At 36.3% G+C, this 21,771-nt stretch overlaps 2 protein-coding genes across 3 annotated transcripts in view; one reads left to right on the top strand and one right to left on the bottom strand.

Moving 5' to 3' along the window:
- LOC309867699 (olfactory receptor 4F3/4F16/4F29) overlaps positions 1 to 21,771 on the bottom strand; it is a gene marked incomplete at both ends in the record, with an annotated part of 348,174 nt that overhangs the window by 91,820 nt on the left and 234,583 nt on the right. The gene's annotated exons all lie outside the window — the stretch shown is intronic.
- LOC309867727 (olfactory receptor 4K3-like) lies at positions 12,506 to 16,252 on the top strand. The gene is made up of 2 exons (XM_082736795.1): positions 12,506 to 12,678; positions 14,917 to 16,252. Exon 2 carries the CDS (start codon positions 14,960 to 14,962, stop codon positions 15,905 to 15,907), a length of 948 nt encoding a protein of 315 aa, XP_082592921.1. The 5' UTR covers positions 12,506 to 12,678; positions 14,917 to 14,959; the 3' UTR covers positions 15,908 to 16,252.

The following is a 21,771-nucleotide window of genomic DNA, read 5'->3' as shown; positions in this document are numbered from 1 at the left end:
TGAACTACTTACTAAATTGGTGGGCTTTCACCCCACAAAATTTGAGTTACATCTAAATATCCTAGTTAACAGGCTTCAATCTGATTTTCTTGCCACTTCAGGGAAAAGGTATGAGAAACCCCAACAGAACTGAAGCTGCTACTTTGAATTTGCAGTTAGCACGTTATGTATCACAGGGCTTGGAAAAAAGAGGACCCAACCACTGTCTTCAGATTTACAGCCTAATGCTTACCCAGCCATTTTACCTGTGTTCATGAACTACTGAGTATTCTCAATAAATGATACTTTATATCTACTCTTTGGTGCTAACCTGGGATAGTAGTACTGCCTCTTAATCAATACTGAACTAGGTCAGTTTGGATGTTTATTAGGTGATGACGAAATCTATAATGTAGTTTTAATCATCTGTGTATTTTAATAGATTTAATTTTATTTACATGTATCATAATTGGAAGATTGAGAAACTGGCTAATCCGATTAATAATAATTGGATCACCTAACACAGCATTCCTTTGAAAAATAACGTAAGTTTCTGACTACTCCCACCATCACTGTAACTCCTGCTCAAATCATCAATAGTTAAACCAGGTCCTGTAATGGATGGAACTGCATATACACCTCCAGCCAGCAATCTGCTCCATGTTGGAGTTTCTGTTAAATTAATCATTTCTCCCTACATTTAACAGATATATTCTCAATTGTAGGTGCCATTATTCATATTGCTATAATAATTAATATGAAACTAAGAGCCATATCTGAATATAAAACAACATTATTTGATGAGTCCTAATGACAACTATGCTACTACTTTTATCATTCTCACTTTTAGCAGACAGAATTACTATACTATTAATAAAGCACAACCTAAACACTGTTTTCTTCAACCTCACAAGATAAAATCTAATTATATATAGCCATTTTTTATTCTGATTTTTTGGTTACCCTTAAGTCTGTATTACTATCCTACTGGGATACACAATAGTTTCCCACATAGTGGCATATGATTCAAGGAAAGAAGCAACTTTGCAATATATAAGAAAGTCTTGAACTATAATATCCATTGGTTTCCTAGGATTTAGTGCATGAGGTCACCATATATTCACAGCAGGTGTAGATGTTGATATATCTATATACATCTATATTACATCAGTTCCTATGATTATTGTCATTTCTACAGGAATAAAAATATTCAGTCGACAAGCAATCCTCCATGAAGATAATACTAAATGCTCACCTGCCATACTATGACACTTAGGTTTTATTTTCTTGTTTATACTAAGAGGTCAAACAGAAATTACTTTAGCAGATCTACCATTTACCATTGTTCTCCATGATATATATCATGTAGTAGCACATTTTCATTGTGTCTTATCAATTTGAGCATTTTGCCATTCTAAGAAAATTTGTTCACTGATTCCCATTATTGTTAGGTTACACATAATCTGAACAAAAATGTATTTCACATTTATATTTGTAGGTATTAACAGAACTGTCTTCCCACAACGCTTTCTTGAACTTTAAGGAATGCCATGACATTATGTTGATTACTCAGATACATAGACAACACAGAACACCATGTCAACCATAGGTCTGTCTATTTTATTAGCAGCAATAATGTTAATAGTTTTCAGAATCTGAGAGGCATTTGTATCCAAGTGAGAAGCATCAAGAGTAGAATCAATGACTACTAATCTCAAATGACTACATGGATGTCCCCTACCATATCATAAATGTGAAGAACCTACCCAAGGAAATTTAAAAGAAGAAGGGAAGGAATGAATCTCCTCCACCTGGCTTCAAGCCAATATCATAACTACTGTGTCTTTCTGAGACATCAGCAAAAAGCTCAATAACTTTATCAAACTTAAATTATAAGTTCAAATCCTTTAGATCTCCATGGCACATCCATCCCAACTAGGTTTTCAAAATGCACCATCACCCATCATTGAAGAACATTTACACTTTCATGATGGTATAGTAACTAGTTTCTAACTAGCTCTTTATTCCCCTATATCATCTCATTAACATTAAGAACCAAATTAACCCACACAAATAAAACAGATGTACATGTAGAAACAGTGTGAACTATTCTGCCAGCCATCATCTTAATCCTAATTGCCCCACCACTATTACAAACTCATTATGTAATAGACTAATAATCCTGCCCTAAACATAAAAACTATGAGCCATCAATTATACTGAAGCTATGAGTATACAGACTATGAAAACTCAACCTCTATTCCTATATGATTCCTATATTTTTTGATTGTAGTCTCATTTTCCAAACTTGCCATCTGCCCCCACTGTTGAAGGCAGAACACTTCTCCTTTTATATTCTATGAGTGTGAATGCAGACTACATTAGAAAAAAAAAAACTTTTAAATCATTTGTACCAACACTAATGAAATTGTTTATGGAATATCTTTTCATATGGATAGGTTCCATTCATTTCACCTTTTTGAGAAAAATTCTTATGGAGACTCACATTATTAAATGTAAACTACCAGAGGACCCAAAAGCCTACTCTTGGTTATTTTCTGAAATGAAATATCAAGATATCAAGATAAACACTAACCTGTAGAAGAATATTCACACAATTCTACTCTTAATCACCAAAAACTTAAAACAGCCATAATGTCTTCAACTGGGGAGTAGATAAATAAACTTGCTATACAATGAGAGAAACTACTAATACATACATCAAAGTAGATGACTCTCAGGTGCACAAGGAGAAAAACCAGACTCGAAAGGTAACATATGATTTCATTTTTATGATCCTTTAAACAAGAAAACTATAGTGACAGAAAAGAAATCACTGGTTTCATGAAACAAGGGAATGGTGTGTGGTTGACCAAAGGGACCACAGGAGTAGTTGATGTGAAGTGCATCTGTAGGATGTCTTGGTGTGATTTGGTTACCCAAATATCAATGTATGAAAGCTGAGAAGCAGCCTCTTTATTCTTTAGAAGTACTCAAGCATTTAAGGTTTAAGTATTGTTAGTATTTCTGAAAATGGGTGTGAAAGTAGAGACAAAAACAGAAGGAACTGAGGAGGAGACAAGATGGCAGAGGAGTAGCACAATGAGATGACAGCAGGCCACAGGAGTCCAGCTAGATAGTTATCAAACCTTTCTGAAGACCTACAAGTCCAACATGAGATCAAGGAGAAGAAGAACAGCAATTCTAGACACAGAAGATCGACCACTTTCTGAAAGGTAGGACATGCGGAGAAGTGAATCCAAATGACGGGAAGATAGACCACAGGGGGACGGGCCAGCTCCCAGCAAACAGTGGAGCAACAGAGCTCAAAATAAGAACTTTTAGAAGTCTGCTATATTGAGAAACATCGATCCAGAGGCTACGCAGGGGTGGAGCCCTCGCAGGGACACTGTGGTCTCAAGTCTCCCAGGGTCACAGAAGTATTGGGGGTGTCTGAGTATTGCAGAGCTCGCAGGTATCAGAGTGGGGAAGCTGGCTACAGAGACAAGGAGTGAGCTCACAGTTCATGGTAGCCTTAATCTGTGATCCATGGCACAGTCAGCCTACTGCTCTTTGAGCAGGGACCACACAAGTGGCAGATCTGGGGAGACACTATCTTCATCTGCCAAAACAGCAAAGTGGCAGGAATCTGCTGGGTTTGGAGACTCCAAACAGGGCTGTGTGCCAGAGTCAGAATCGCTCAGTCACAGGCCGGGTAAGCTCTGAGCACAGCCAGAGTCCTAGGAGACAGGTGTGATTGACCACTTTTCTGTGCACTGAGGAGTGTGGCCCTGAGCTATTGGTTCATTTGGGCCAGGGATTGGGAGCCTACCATTTTTATTCCCGACATCCAGGGCTGCACAGAAAGTGTTCAGGAAAGAAAAGCTCCCAAGAGCAAACCCAAGCAGAGTACTTAGCCCAGCCCCTGGTAAGGGCGGTGCAATTCTGCCTTAGGCAAAGACATTTGAGAATCACTACAAAAGGTCCCTGCCTTGGAAGATCAGCAAGAACATCCAGCCAAGACCAAGCTCAAGGAGAAGAGTAGAATTCCAGAGGAGGCAAAGCAAAGCATGGAATTCATGGCTTTCTCTGCATGATACTTTAGTCTTGCAATGTTAACTAAATTTTAAAATTTTATTATTTTTTTCTTATTCTAATTTTTTTAACTTTTCCTCTTTCTTCCACTAACATTTTTCAACTAGCTTATCTTAACAATACCTTTCTTAAAAATAATCTTTTTAAACCTTCATTATTATAGTCATATTTTATCCTTTGTTGTATCTAACTAACTTTAATATATATATATATATATATATATATATATATATATATATATATATATTGGGTTTTCTCTTCTAAAAAAAAATTGGGATACAAAATATACCCTGAATCTAGCATAGGCCTTTGTTTTAGTCTCCAGCCTAGGCAAATCTCTCCACATTCTTTTTGTTTCTTTTTCCAACCAAATTATCTTATCAATTCCATTTTAAGAATTTTTAAAAATTCTTCATCTTTACATTCATATTACATCCCTTCATCATATTTACCCTTATTTTTTTTATTTACCCTTTTTTTTGGTGTGTGTGTGTGTGTATATATATATATATATATATATATATATATATATATAATTTCTGGCAGTAGTTTTTTCTAAGAGAACAAAATACACCAAAAATCAACTGGGTGATTCTGTTCAATCAACCAGTCTAATATGTACATATATTTTAAAATTTTTTTTAAATTTTTTTAAAACTTCTTTTTACCCCTTTCTTCTCCCCCAATTTGGAGTCTCCTCTGATTTGGTTAGCATACATTTTTCTGGGATCTTTGCCACACTTCTAGTATTTTATTCTCTTGTTCATATATTCTTATCTGGATAAAATGACAAGGCAGAAAAACTCACCATGAAAAAAAGAACAAGAGTCAGGAACAAAGGCCAGAGACCTAATCAATATTGACATTAGTAATATGTCAGATCTAGAGCTCAGAATGACGATTCTCAAGATGCTAGCTGGGCTCAAAAAAGGCATGGAAGATAATAGAGCAATGCTGTCTGGAGAAATAAAATGTCTTTCTGGAAAAATAAAAGAACTAAAATCAAACCAAGCTGAAATCAAAAAAGCAATTAATGAGGTAAAATAAAAAATGGAGGCTCTTACTGCTAGGATAAATGAGGCAGAAGAGAGAATTAGTGATATAGAAGACCAAATGACAGAGAATAAAGAAGCTGAGCAAAAGAGAGACAAACAACTACTGGAACATGAGGGGAGAATTCAAAAGATAAGTGATACCATAAAACAAAACAATATTATAATAATTGGGATTCCAGAAAAAAGAAAAAAGAGAGAGAAGAGCAGAAGGTATATTGGAGAGAATTATTGTAGAGAATTTCCCTAATATGGTAAAGGGAACAAGCATCAAAATCCAGGCGGCACAGAGAACTCCCCTCAAAATCAATAACAGTAGTTCTACACCCCATCATCTAATAGTAATACTTATAAGTCTTACTGATAAAAAGAAAATCCTGAAAGCAGCCCAGGACAAGAAGTCTGTACCATATAATGATTAAAATATTAGATTGGCAGCAGACGTATCCACAGAGACCTAGCAGGCCAGAAAGAACTGGCATGATATATTCAGAGCACTAAATGAGAAAACATGCAGCCAAAAATACAATAACCAGCAAGGCTCTCAATGAAAATAGAAGAAGAGATAAAAGCTTCCAGTACAAACAAAAACTAAAAGAATTTGTCAACACCAAACCAGCCCTAAAGTAAATATTGAATGGGGTCCTTTAAGCAAAAAGAAAGCCTAAAAGTAGAAGATCAGAATGAAATAGAGACAGTATGCAGTAGCAATCACCTTACAGGCAATACAATGGCACTAAATTTATATCTCTCAATAGTAACCATGAATGTAAATGGGCTAAATGCCCCAAACAAAAGAGACAGCATATCAGAATGCATAAAAAACAAAAACCATCAATATGTTGTCTAGAAGAAACTCATTTTAGGCACAAAGACACCTCCAGATTTAAAATGAGGAGGTGGAAAACAATTTACCATGCTAATGGACATCAAAAGAAAGCAGAGGTGGCAATCCTTATATCAGATCAATTAGATTTTAAGCCAAAGACTATAATAAGAGATGAGGAAGGACATTATAACATACTCAAAGGGTCTGTCCAACAAGATCTAACAATTTTAAACATCTATGCCCCAACATGGGAGCAGCCAATTATATAAACCAATTAATAACAAAATCAAAGAAACACATCAACAATAATACAATAATAATAAGGGAACTTTAACACCCCATTCACTGAAATGAACAGATCATCCAAGCAAAAGATCAACAAGGAATAAAGGCTTTAAATGACACATTGGACCAGATAGACATCACAGATAATTTGGAACATTCCATTCCAAAGCAACAAATGCACATTCTTCTCTAGTGCACATGGAACAAAATAGATCACATCCTGGATCACAAATCAGGTCTCAAATGGTACAAAAAGATTGGGATCATTCTCTGCATATTTTTAGACCACAAAACTCTGAGCCTAGAACTCAATCATAAGAGGAAAGTTGGAAAGAAGCCAAATACATGGAGGCTAAAAAGAATCCTACTAAAGAATGAATGAGTCAACCAGGAAATTAAAGAAAAATTGAAAAAAAAATCATGGAAATAAATGATAATTAAAACACAACTGTTCCAAATCTGTGGGCAAAGGCAGTCCTGAGAGGAAAATATATAGCAATACAAGCCTTGTTAAGAAACAGGAAAGGTCTCAAGTACAAAAACTAACCCAATACCTAAAGGAGCTGGAGAAAGAAAAGCAAAAAAAGCCTAAACCCAGCAGGAATAGAGAAATAACAATGATCAGAACAGAAATCAATGAAATAGAACAAAAAACAAACAAACAAACAAATAAACAAACCACAGTAGATCAAATCAATGAAACTGGGAGCTGGTTCTTTGAAAGAACTAATAAGATTGATAAACCCCTGGCCAGACTTATCAAAAAGAAAAGAGAAAGGACCCAAATAAATAAAATCAAGAATGAAAGAGGAGAGATCACAACCAACACCAAAGAAATACAAACAATTACAAGAACCTATTATGAGCAACTATATGTCAGCAAATTTGACAATCTGGAAGAAATGGATGCATTCCTGGAAATATATAAACTACCACAACTGAACCATGAAGAAATAGAAAACCTGAACAGACCCATAACCAGTAAGGAGATTGAAACAGTCATCAAAAATCTCCCAAAAAACAAAAGCCCAGGGCCAGACAGCTTCCCAGGGGAATTCTACCAAACATTTAAGGAAGAATTAATGCCTATTCTACTGAAACTGTTCCAAAAAATAGAAATGGAAGGAAAACTTCCAAACTCATTTTATGAGACCAGCATTACCTTGATCCCAATACGAGACAAAGACCCCGTCAAAAAAGAGAATTACAGACCAATATCTTTGATGAACACAAATGTGAAAATGCTCACCAAAATACTAACCAATAGGATCCAACGGTATATTAAAAGGATCATTCACCACGACCAGTGGGATTTATTCCAGGGCTAAAAGATTGGTTCAACATCCACAAGTCAATCAATGTGATACAATACATTAATAAAAGAAACAAGAACCATATGATACTCTCAATAGATGCTGAAAAGCATTTGACAAAGTACAGCATCCATTTTTGATCAAAACTCTTCAAAATGTAGGGATAGATGGTATATACCTCAGTATTATCTAAGTCATCTATGGAATATCATTCTGAATGGAAAAAAAAAAAAACAACAACAACAAAAATAAAACTGAGAGCTTCTCCACTAAGGTCAGGAACACGGCAGGGATGTCCATTATACCATTGCTATTCAACATACTACTAGAAGTCCTAGCCTCAGCAATAAGACAACAAAAAGAAATTAAAGGCATCCAAATCAGCAAAGAAGAAGTCAAACTATCATTCTTTGCACATGATATGATACTATATGTGGAAAACCCAAAAGACTCTACTCCAAATCTGCCAGAAATTGTACAGGAATTCAGTAAAGTGTCAGGATATAAAATCAATGCACAAAAATCAGGTGCATTTCTATACACCAAGAATACAGAAGAAAGTGAAATTAAGGAGTTGATCCCACTTACAACTGCATCCCAAACCATAAGAGATCCAGGAATAAACCTAACCAAAGAGGCAGGGAATCTGTACTCACAAAACTATAAAGTACTCATGAAAGAAATTGTGGAAGACACAAAGAAATGGGAATATGTTGCATGCTCATGGAATGGAAGAACAAATATTGTGAAAATGTCTATACTACCTAAAGCAATATACACATTAAATGTAATCCCTATCAAAATACCATCATTTTTTTTTTCAAAGAAATGGAACAAATAATCCTAAAATTTATGTGGAACCAGAAAAGACCTCAAATAGCCAGAGGAATGTTGAAAAGAAAAAAAAAAAAAAAAAAGCCAAGGTTGGTGGCATCACAATTACAGATTTCAAGCTTTATGACAAAGTTGTCATCATCAAGACAGTATGGTACTGGCACAAAAACAGACATATTGATCAATGTAACAGAAAAGAGAGCCCAGAAATAGACTCTCAACTCTCTGGTCAACTAATCTTTGACAAAGCAGGAAAGAATGTCCAATGGAAAAAAGACAGTCTCTTCATCATATGGTGCTGGGAAAATTGGACAGCCACATGCAGAAAAATGAAATTGGACCATTTCCTTACACCACACACAAAAATAGACTCAAAATGGATGAAGGACCTCAATGTGCGAAAGGAATCCATCAAAATCCTTGAGGAGAACACAGGCAGCAACCTCTTCGACCTCTGCCGCAGCAACATCTTCCTAGGAACAACGCAAAAGGCAAGGGAAGCAAGGGAAAAAGTGAACTATTGGGATTTCATCAAGATCAAAAGCTTTTGCACAGCAAAGGAAACAGTTAACAAAATCAAAAGACAACTGACAGAATGGGAGAAGATATTTGCAAACGACATATCAGATAAAGGACTAGTGTCCAGAATCTATAAAGAACTTAGCAAACTCAACACCCAAAGAACATATAATCCAATCAAGAAATGGGCAGAGGACATGAACAGACATTTCTGTAAAGAAGACATCCAGATGGCCAACAGACACATGAAAAAGTGCTCCATATCACTCGGCATCAGGGAAATACAAATCAAAACCACAATGAGATATCACCTCACACCAGTCAGAATGGCTAAAATCAACAAGTCAGGAAATGACAGATGCTGGCGAGGATGTGGAGAAAGGGGAACCCTCCTACATTGTTGGTGGGAATGCAAGCTGGTTCAGCCACTCTGGAAAACAGCATGGAGGTTCCTCAGAATGTTGAAAATAGAACTGCCCTATGACCCAGCAATTGCACTATTGGGTATTTACCCTAAAGATACAAATGTAGTGATCCAAAGGGGCACATGCACCCGAATGTTTATAGCAGCAATGTCCACAATAGCCAAACTATGGAAAGAACCTAGATGTCCATCAACAGATGAATGGATCAAGAAGAAGTGGTATATATACACAATGGAATACTATGCAGCCATCAAAAGAAATGAAATCTTGCCATTTGCGACAACATGGATGGAACTAGAGCGAATCATGCTTAGCGAAATAAGTCAAGCAGAGAAAGACAACTATCATATGATCTCCCTGATATGAGGAAGTGGTGATGCAACATGGAGGCTTAAGTGGGTAGGAGAAGAATAAATGAAACAAGATGGGATTGGGAGGGAGACAAACCATAAGTGACTCTTAATCTCACAAAACAAACTGAGGGTTGCTGGGGGGAGGGGGTTTGGGAGAAGAGGGTGGGATTATGGACATTGGGGAGGGTATGTGCTTTGGTGAGTTCTGTGAAGTGTGTAAACCTGGTGATTCACAGACCTGTACCCCTGGGGATAAAAATATATGTTTATAAAAAATAAAAATTAAAAAAAAAATGCTTGGCTTTGTTGAAAATGTAAAAAATAAAAAAATAAAAAAATAAAAAAAAATAAAAATAAATGAAAAATTAAAAAAAAAAAAAAAAGAAATGAAACCTTGCCATTTGCAATTATATGGATAGAACTAGAGGGTATTATTCCGAGTGAAATACGTTAAGAAGAGAAAGACAATTATCATATGATCTCCCTGATATGATGAATTTAGAGGCAAAGTGAAGAGTTTGGGGGATAGGGAAGGAAAAAAGGAAACAAGATGGTATCGGAAGGGAAACAAACCATAAGAGACTCTTAATCTCACAAAACAAACTGAGGGTTGCTCGGGGAAGGAAGGGAGGGAGAGGGTGGTTGGGTTATGGACAATGGGGAGGGTATGTGCTATGGTGAGTGCTGTGAAATGTGTAAGCATGACAATTCACAGACTTGTACCCCTGGGGCTAATAATACATTATATGTTAATTAGGAAAAAAGAAAGAAAGAAATATTGAATATCTGTTTAAAGACTATAGAGCCCAAAATGCCTTCCTTGACTTAAACATATGTGGCTGCCCTGCTTATTCACACTCTAGCAAAAGTCTGGAGTTTAATTGTCCCAGAGGTCTCTGAACAGGATACAAGGCAGGCACATTCCCACCTGAAACCTAACCCAAACCCTAATCCTAGAATTGAGGTGGGGAGAGATGTGGTATATATTTACAGTGGAATATTACTCAGCCATAAAAAATAAAATTCTGCTATTTGAAATGACATGGAAAGAGCTAGAGTGTATTATGCTAAGCAAAATTAGTCACTCACAGAGAGACAAATACCATATGATTTCACTCATATGTGTCAGTTAAGAAATGTAACAGATAAGCACAGGGTAAAAAAAGAGAGAGAGATGCAAATTGAGAAAGAGACTCTTAAATGTAGGGAACAAAGAAATGGTTACCAGCAAGGAAGTGTGGGGGGGGGAGAGTTAAATAGGTGATGGGGATTAAGGAGTATATTTGTTGTGATGAGCACTGGGTAATATATGGAAGTGTTGAATCACCTAACTGAAATTAAAATAAAAACTTAAATATGCATGTGTGTGTTTGTGTGTATAACTACAGAATTAATTTTGATATATGTAAAGTGTGAGTGTGTGTGAAAAGCTATAAATTACAAAAATATAAAATGAAAGAAATACTTTACTGAATTACAGACTTTTCACTCTAAGTTTCAGAGCAACCATGTACTTCCTCAAACTCTCCCTTAAACAAGCATCCTTCCCCAGAGAGTGCCTCTCACTGATCTTTCACTTAACAGCTCTAAGGTTTGGGACAGTCATTAAACCTCTTTATGCCTGTTTCTCCTCTGTAAATGGATTTATGTGTTACCACGATTGCATAAGATGGTGCCTGTATAGTGTGTTGTAGTACACAAGTATGGGAATAAATATTGACTCTTTAAATTCTCAGATTGAGATGGTTATGGACTCTAGACATCAGGGCACAAAATGGATCATGGAACATGTTTTGTAATCTAGACCTGAGATGACTTAGACATAGACCATGCTTTGTGATCTAGGTGTGAAAAAAAAAATGAATACAACTCAGAAAGGGAGAAAATGAGAGAGCAAAGAGGACAGAGAGGGGCAGGGCCAGTAAGGAATAAGAGAAAAAGAAGGAAATGGGAGAATTTATTAATAGCCTTTCACATCTAATTTACATAAAATCAAACGTAAAAGCAAACACAAAAGTGAGGTTAAAAAAAATTCTCTAAGGACACATGGTTATATGTACAGTCATTGTCACTGATGGGAACAGGAACAGAAGGATGCACTCCAAGACCGGTAGTTGTTACCTCCAAGAGTGCATGAGACAGCGAGAGCGCAAGTGAAGTGGGCCTTCACTATTTGCTCCAGATACATCTATTTTTGATAGTTGAAATCTTATTAAGATTCCATTGAATCTTATTAGATTCCATTCACATATTATTTCCTTGGTAAATGAATGACTTGAAAAGTATCCTTTCATTATCTCTCCCATCACTTAGAGAGATGCTTCTAATATGCTTTACACTCAAACTGTTGATGTTCAGGACCAGCTTAAGGAAGGAATGTGAAGGCTGAGACCTAACATCGCTCTGAAATCCAAGAAAGCGAGTTCAAGTAGCCCCTTAAATCATGACCATAGTTGCAACATGCCAACGAGGAGCTACTTGCTACCTGCCCACCCACATAACTCAACCAGATTCTGGTGGGACTGGAACTGACAGCTTAGTTCACTTTATGACAAGGTAGATAGAGAGCTAAAGAATGAAAGTTATAGCCTCCTCATAAACAAAGTAATTAAATATTTTGATCCCCCTTCTCTTACACTTTTACTTGTATTCAACTGGACTACCTTGGATCTAGCTTTGAAAGGCATGGGTTACTGCATGATGCCCTCAAAGCCCAAATTTTCCTCAGGGAGTACTGGAAGTTCAGGATCCCCAAGAGCATGAGAGGGAAAGCCTTTCCAAACACTTGGCTCTATTTAAGCCACTGAGATGGAAAGCCTGCAAGCTCAGAGGCTACTCCTTACAGTGTAAACTTGGCACATCCAGGAGGACACAATCCTCCAATACTGCTCATGGCAGAAACTTAATTGGACTTCATTCCACGTAAGGTAGATTCTAGAGTAAGCCCTCTCAGTAAGCAAGGAAGGAACCGGTTTCAGGAGTGATCTGTGTAAGGTAAGTACATCCTGGACAACTAGTGTTTGACTTACACATTTAATGTCTTCCCCTATTTTGAGTCTTACTTCTTTGTCTTCCCCTGAAGCATTTTTTTTTTTTCATACCTATCTATAGAGTTTAGAGTTCTGAATGTGTTCTTCAGTGAATGTCTTAGGGGAATGATTATGGGTTTTCTCTCCCAGCGAATCCCTGGGACTTCTAAATTCCTAACAGCATTTCACACACTAACAAAAGCACTGCCTATCTACATTCTTAGATGCTCCCAGAGGTCCAGGTCGGGGATGACTGGTTCTCAAAAACCTTCCAACTTATCCTGACATTTTCTAATTCCTTTTGGATTTTACTTGTTTTGTCTTTCCTCAAGGTAGCAAATGGAGAAATGCTTCAGGAAAAAATGAATAGGCCAAAGTGCCTACAGTTTAAAATCAAACAAAATGCTTCTGTTTGGTTTTAATGTGAACCTGTATATATCATTCTTATCATTATTAGCCATTTACACTTACTCATGTCTCTGTTACCTTTTCATTGAACGAAATGTATTAGTATAGAAATCTTATTAGTTGTATAAAATATTTTTAAAATATCCATCTTATTTATTTTCTTAGTATTGCCAAAAGGTTTCCACCAGAAGCAATTATCTAGTAACAAAGTTGTATCAGAAGCTTTGGAAACACACAGACCTCACTTCATATTCTACCTTTATTGCTTTTATTTTACAACTGGAAAATAGATAATTTGTATATCTATATACATTATTTGTGAGGTTCTGATGTTCACCCTAAATATACTTTACAAAAACTGGTACATATAATAAAATCATTAGAATTCGATCGTAAGATGAAAGTCATAAAGGCATCACAACCTCATGTTGATTCTTGTTAATAGAATAAGTCATATCTTTTCAAATAAAAAAAAAAAGCTTGGAGAAATAAAAAGTCCAATAGGTAAAATGGAAAAAATAAATAAATAAAAGAAGTATGCAGTTCAAAGTAAAGGGTAGGAATATAATACTTAAAAATAGGGAAACGCTTAATCTCACAATAAGGAATTAAATTACATCAGGTTGCCATTTCTTATCATCACATGACAATAACATTGCATTGGCGAGATTTGGAAAAAAAAATTTTCCAAAAAAATTTGGAAAAATTCATGTATTGCTAGCAGAAATGCAAAATGGTTTAAGCCTTATGGAGGAATACAAACAGACAAATGAAAAGTAAAACAGATAAATGCTTTTAGGTGCTTAACACAGACCTGGTACATATTAAGAGCTATGTAGTCAAACCTATAATCTGAACATTATAGCCTGAAAACAAAACAAAACAGAATACTAGAAAGATCCAGAAATGAAAAGAACAAAAGAAAGAATGGAAAAAGAGAAAGAAAGGAAGAAAAGACTTGGTCTGCTGACTTATAAAAAATAGTAAATAAATTATTTACACAGAAGTCAATTTAAACAGCATAAGTCAATAGTTTAGGTACATGAACTTCCATGAAAAAGAGTCAGGAGTAAAAGTATCTTTCATATCTCCATCATTTAATCCAATCACAGAAAATAAATCTCTGTTACCAAGAAGAACCAAGGACCAGTCCATATATGTTCATAAATAATGTTTCTCAGGCCAAGAAATATATGTTTGTGGAAATCTCCTTTCAAGGGGACATTTCAAATGCAGGGAAATACTGGATATTAGAAATGCATAGTCAGCATCCAGGGTCTCTTTTGGAACACAAATATATTTTCTCAAGTCATTTCAGCAACAGTTTTCCCCAGAGTTTCTGAATGTTTTGTTCAGTTCAGTATGCTACCACATATCCACTTAGCAATAGATTTGTTTCTGAGAAGCATGTTTTGTATCAGAAAGGTAGCATTCAGTTATTGCCCTGGGGGGATAGAAACTCTGATATATTTTAAAGCTATGTATTCTCCCTGCAGAGGATGTAGATTCAGGCTTGGATAAATGATTTCTGTAATATATTACTATTGACATTTTTAAACAGCATATTCATTTTGGATTCCCATGACAACTATAATTCTGATGGGTAAGGTTTTTGAATTACCCTTCAATACTTAGCTCCCCATCTTATCTATAAGTCTGTGTCTATCTGTAAATTCAAGAAAAGTTTATTTTCAATTGTCAGCTAGTACAATGGTAAGATTTGAATTTTTCCCATGAATAGAACGTGTCTGCTCTCAGTACCTGAGTGTTAATGAGATTCTTTTTTCCATTCTAGAAGTTCTTAGTTCATCTCTTTCTTTGGGCTCCATTAGAACACCATGTACAAAATGGAGGAAGCAAACAAGTCTGTGGCATCTTGGTTCATTTTTCGTGGACTTTGTGATTCAAAGGAGCTCCAGACCTTCCTCTTATTGCCTTTTTCTACGCTCTACCTGATGACTGTTGTGGGCAACCTCTTTGTCGTGCTCTTATTCATCACTGACCCTCATCTCCATTCCCCAATGTACTTCCTCTTAGCCAATCTCTCATTTGTAGACTTCTGCCTTTCCTCAGTTACTACCCCTAAACTGACCACAGACTTTCTAAAGGATAATAAAACCATCTCCTTTGGTGGCTGTATGACCCAGATCTTCGGTATACATTTTTTTGGAGGGGGTGAGATGGTACTGCTGGTGACAATGGCCTATGATCGTTATGTGGCCATCTGCAAGCCACTGCATTACTCTAGCATCATGGACAGAAGGAAGTGCATCTGGCTTGTTTTGATATCATGGACCACTGGCTTTGTGCATGCCATGAGCCAACAAGTCATGATTTTAGATGTGCCCTTCTGTGGATCCAGAATAGTGGACAGTTTTTTCTGTGATACCCCTTTGGTGATCAAACTGGCCTGCATAGATAAACATATTCTGGGAATGTTTATAAATGCTAACAGTGGGGTCTTGGCGACAATTTGCTTCATCCTCTTAGTGATCTCCTACACCTATATCCTACTAACTGTCCGTCTTCACTCTAAGGATGGAGCATCAAAAGCACTCTCTACCTGTACTTCTCACATCACCGTGGTGCTGCTATTCTTTGGTCCCTGCTTCTTAATCTATCTGTGGCCATTTAGCATCACTTGGATGGACAAGTTTCTTGCTGTGTTTTACACAGTAATCACACCTCTCCTGAATCCAGCCATTTATACACTGAGAAATAAAGACATTAGGAATGCCATAAAGAGACTGATAAATCAGCATATGAATTCACAGGATAATTTTTAGTTTTCTCATGTAATTGGAAAATGCATCCCAATTTGTCCACCTTTTGACCTATAAACTAAAATGGAAATGGGACTTATTTGTATCTATATACTTGAAGTATTCCCAGGTGTATGGTTTGTATTTATTTCATTATAAAACTATGTTCAAAAATCCAATGCTTGGGATGTAGTCAATTAAGTGTCTGACTTTTGATTTTGGCTCAGGTCATGATTTCTGGGGCCTGGGATCCAGCTCTCCAATGGGGTTCATGCTTAGCATGGAGTCCACTTGAGGAATCTCCTCTTCCTCCAGACGTCCCCTCATTCTCTATTTCTCTATTAAATAATAAATCTCATTCAAAAACAACACTTGGGACCCCTGGGTGGCTCAGTCATTAATCGTCTGCCTTCGGCTGAGGTCAGGATCCTGGGGTTCTGGCATTGAGCCCCTAATCAGGCTCCTGCTCAGCAGGGATTCGGGTTCTGCCTTTCCCCCTACTTGCCTCTCCTGCTGCTTGTGTGCATTCTCTCTCTCAAATAAATAATAAAATCTTTTAATAAAATAAATAAAATTAAATTAAAAAATTCCAACACATATTCTTACCACTTGGAGAGGATAATAATTAATAATCATAATTTGCATAAATATGCCTTTGTATTTATTCAAAGATTACCAGATGATAACAATGATAACTATAAAAATAATCCTTAATACCATTATTTAATGCTACCAACATTCCCAACACCATGCTAAACACTTTACCCATGTCTGATATTATTACAAAACTAATCTAGACTATTTATCATTATTCTCATTTCCAAAATTATATGATTTACTTATCCCAACTGTAAATTAGCTGGAGTAGATACTAAAGATATTTGAGTGGTCTACTTCTACTGAGAAATAAATCAATCAAGCTGTAATGATATTGTACTTGTACTCCACAGCATCACCCCCATAGTTCAAGTTTCCAAGTCTCCATTGTTGATAGAAAGTTGCAATTGCTAGACTTTTTGTTGTTGTTGTTGTTAAAAACATAGGGAAAAGCATTCACAATCCCTTGAAACATTACTTCCTTGGGTTAATAATGGATTTTTATGGTTATCATTTTACTTTACATTAAAGCAAAGAGAGCTGGGAGGATGGGGAAAGAGAAGAATGTGCTGTTTCAAAGCAAAAGAAGTTTAGAGTGATGAGAAGAAAGCAAAAAAGAAACCATCAGTAAAAACAACACAATAATTTTACACCAAGATTGAAAATCCTCCTAGAAATGAAAAAAAAAAAAAAAAAAAGTGACTCAAAAGGGGAGACAAGGGGCAAATGAATTGAACAGTTATTTATTCCTAAAAAGAAATACCATGGGACACTAAACACTTAATCTCATTAGTAATCAAGAAAATATAACTTAAGATCAGAATTAATGCCACCTTACACCTGTTAAATGAGTAAGAGAAAAAAATCTTGACAGCAAAAATTATTGTTGAGACTATGTACTGATGTGTATTTATGGAAACGTTATGCTCTGCTTGTGGGTGAAAATTAACTTCATTAAGCCTTGAAAAACAACGTGGTTTTGTCTTATAAAACCAAACATGTGAATACACTGTATGTCAGTAACTAGCTGCTAACTGTTCCCCAGTGTCCATATGCCTATTCTTCCTGTTAACAGAACAGCCCCAAGATTCATCTGGACACATGACCACCCAGCTACAGAGTAGGTTTCCTAGTCTCTGCAGCTAGATGTGACTATAGGATTGAGTTCTGGCAATAGAATGTAAAAAGTAATTTGTGGAACTTCTGCCATTTCTTTAAAGACATCAACTCTATTTCCTCTTTTCCCTGTCCCAGTGGCTGGGACACCAAACAACAGGAACAGATGCTCTGGAGTCACTAACAAAAGCTCCAAGTTGAGAGGAGCAGAGCTAATGCTCCAGCCAGGAGACAGATGGACTCTAGAAGGAGCCAACACAACTAAAATGGTATTGGTATGTTCTGGCTCTCATCCTATCACTGCTCATTTGCATGCTTTTCTTCATAACTTACATACATTGTTTTGTATACTTCAAGTATTATATACTGCAATATTAATGAAAAAATAAAAGAAAGTCTTTCTCTTTGGCCTTCAAAAATCAGTAAGAACAAAATCCCATATACCCCATACCTCTTTGTCCCCTGAAGGTTTCAAATAGGCCATGTTCTAACCAGTTTTGCTTTCTAGGGAAGTCCTCAACTGATAACCTGCCAGAATGTTTACTATATTATACACAAACAGTAAAATATACAGAAGGAAAATATGTGCATTTTGGTGTTATTGTCAGTAGGGTTAGACTGGGCAAGGCCAGTAATGTCAGCACCTTATAATCTTCTTAAATGAAATTGCTATTGTAATAGAGAATATATATAGCCCCAGATGATATATGCCATTTGCCGAAAAAAATTAAATTGACACACCTTTACAATATCCCAATTTCTAGCTCATTCCTGTGAAAAGGAGAAAAAGTCATGATTTCATGTGTCCTAACCCTATACCAAATATCTAAAAAGCTAATAAAGCACATCAATCTCTATACCAATAAAATAAAGTGGTGATGACATACTAAACTAATAAAATATACAAATAACTATAGTTATAATTTTTAATTTCTGAGAATTTTTTTTTAATATAGAAGTAAAAACTGTATCAAGAGCTATTGGCAGAAAGGAAGTTTGGATGTTTCCCCAAACCACATAACCAGGAAACATTACTCAGATCTGTCTATAGGCATTCATGGGTACATTTGGATTGGGATATTTTTAAGATGAAGTTATGTCAGCTGTACTCATTGATTAAAAAGTCTTTAGTTTCAGGAGCATACCATTTATTCAGAAGTGATTTGAGGGGCGCCTGGTTGGCTCAGTGGGTTAAGCCTCTGCCTTCAGCTCAGGTCAAGGTCTCGGGTCCTGGGATCAAGCCCCACATTGGGCTCTCTGCTCAGCAGGGAGCCTGCTAACCCCTTTCTCTCTGCCTACTTGTGATCTCTCCCTCTCTGTCAAATAAATAAATAAATTCTTAAAAAAAAAAAGAAGTGATTTGAAGGTTATATATAATGTTCTTTCATACCTCTTTATTAGAGGAATATAACAACATAACAACATAAACATAACATAAACACTGAATCTGGATTGAATTCCTGCTAGACAACATAATCAGTAGTATAACTGATAGATTACAAAATGAGGTCCTACTATCCATGTAATTTCTAAGCATATGGATTTCATATAACTCATCAGCAATTCCACACAGCTCACACTTCATAACTAGACTATATTCTTTTTTTCTCTGATTCATTATATTCTCCTTATTTTGTTTTTCACTATTTTTCTAGTTGTATGTATAGGGATGTGGCAAATATATTTACTATAAAAAAAACTTTGCCAGGTGCCTGGGTGGCTCAGTTGGTTGGGCAATTGCCTTTGGCTCAGGTCATGATGCTGGAGTCCTGGGATCAAGTTCCACAATGGGCTCTCTGCTCACCAGCGAGTCTGTTTCTCCCACTGACCTCTCTCGTCTCACACTCTCTCTCTCTCTCTCATCCTCTCTCTCTCTCTCTCAAATAAATAAATATTTTTTTTAATTGTTAAAAAAAAAAAAAACCTTTGTCATTGTAGCTAATAGGGACTGGTGTTTTGCAGCTAATCCCTCCATAAAATAGATTCACCTTAATTAAATAGCTTCAGAGTGACCTTTAAACAGAAAATTATTTCTTCACAAAAGTGATCCAAGTAACACCTACACAAATAGAAATCCAAGGAATCTTGCAGTGTAGCCCTAGGTAAGATACTCTGTTTGCTATTATTGTTCTCTGTGTGTTTATTCCATTACAAAAACATGTTCAAATGTCAAACACTTCAGATGCAGTCAATTAAGCACCTGACCCTTGCTTTTGACTCAGGTCACTCTTCCAGGGGCCTGGGATCCAGCCCTGCATGGGGAGGTGGGGGGGTCCTTGCTGTGCATGGAGAGAATACACTCTCTTCCTCCAGACGTCCTGCCACTCTTTCTCTCAAATAAATAAATCCTTTTCAAAAATCCAACACTCATATTCTTACCACCTGGAGAGGATAATAAGTGATAAAAATAATTTGCATAATTGTTACTTTCCTTATTAAGTGGTTTGTGAAGACTGAAAAATGCCATTTGGGTGTATATAACCCATGAATATCCTTTTTTTTTTCCCCCTCCAAAACAAAAATCTCTTTGTCTCAAAAACTGTGTAGAATACTTTGAGGTATTAAAACTCCAAGTCACATTTTTTAGTTTATATTTACTCTATCCTTTCAGCTTTCATATTTTTCAAATGCCAGTTTATTATTACTCAAAATTCTAAGTGGAATTAGCAATTAAGAGGGTAGATTAGGAGTCCAAGATGGCAGATAAGTAGGAGACCTTATTTTCCTCTGGTCCAGGAATTCACTAGATAGCTATCAAGTCATTCTGAAAACATGCACACACTACCATAGATCTAAGGAAAGAACAGCTGAAAGTTTAAAAATTTAAAAGGGCAACTTCCTGCACGGTCGGAGGTGTGGAAAAGTGAATCCTAGGTGATATATGGGAAGATAACCATAGTGGCAGGGAGCCTATGTAAACTGGCTACCACAAAATCATATAGCACAGAAGCACAAAATCAGAACTTTCTGAAATCAGCTCCAGTGAGGGATATCCCTGACTGAAGGGTGCTCATATGGCAAAGAGGGGCAGAATCCTAGGTGGGAGAGAGTATGGTCTCAGGATCCTCAGGATCACAGGAGCACCACAGATACCTGAGTGTGGCAGAGCAGCCAAGCGTGGGAGAATGGAAATTGCTGCAATCATAGTCTGTATTCCTACCCTACTGGGATACACAATAATTTCCCACATAGTGACATATGATTCAAGGAAAGAAGTAACTTTGCAATATATAAGAAAGTCTTGAGCTATGATATCCATTGGTTTCCTAGGATTTAGTGCATGAGGTCACCATATATTCACAGCAGGTATAGATGTTGATACATCTATATACATCTATATTACATCAGTTCCTATGATTATTGTCATTTCTACAGGAATAAAAATATTCAGTCGACAAGCAGTTCTTTATGGAGATAATACTAAATGCTCACCAGCCATACTATGAAACTTAGGTTTTATTTTCTTATTTATACTAAGAGGTCAAACAGAAATTACTTTAGCAGATCCACCATTCACCATTGTTCTCCATGATATATATTATGTAGTAGCACATTTTCATTGTGTCTTATCAATTTGAGCATTTTGCCATTCTAAGAAAATTTGTTCACTGATTCCCATTATTGTTAGGTTACACTTAATCTGAACAAAAATGTATTTCACATTTATATTTGTAGGTATTAACATAACTGTCTTCCCACAACACTTTCTTGAACTTTAAGGAATGCCATGACACCACGTTGACTACTCAGATACATAGACAACACAGAACACCATGTCAACCATAGGTCTGTCTATTTTATTAGCAGCAATAATGTTAATAGTTTTCAGAATCTGAGAGGCATTTGTATCCAAGTGAGAAGCATCAAGAGTAGAATCAATGACTACTAATCTCAAATGACTACATGGATGTCCCCTACCATATCATAAATGTGAAGAACCTACCCAAGGAAATTTAAAAGAAGAAGGGAAGGAATGAAGCTCCTCCACCTGGCTTCAAGCCAATATCATAACCACTGTGTCTTTCTGAGACATCAGCAAAAGCTCAATAACTTTATCAAACTTAAATTATAAGTTCATATCAGGAGATATGAACTTATAATTTAAGTTTGATAAAGTTATTGAGCTTTTGCGATTGGGAGGGAGACAAACCATAAGTGACTCTTAATCTCACAAA

This window comes from Mustela nivalis, assembly GCF_964662115.1.
Source record: "Mustela nivalis genome assembly, chromosome: 6".
In the NCBI taxonomy this organism is placed as follows: domain Eukaryota; kingdom Metazoa; phylum Chordata; class Mammalia; order Carnivora; family Mustelidae; genus Mustela; species Mustela nivalis.
The sequence above is the reverse complement of the archived record's forward strand: the minus strand, read 5'-3'. Positions and strand labels throughout refer to the sequence as shown.

Bases quoted from the DNA above. Each gene is read 5' to 3' on its own strand.
- LOC309867727 (XM_082736795.1), top strand. From the start codon at position 14,960: ATGTACAAAATGGAGGAAGCAAACAAGTCTGTGGCATCTTGGTTCATT.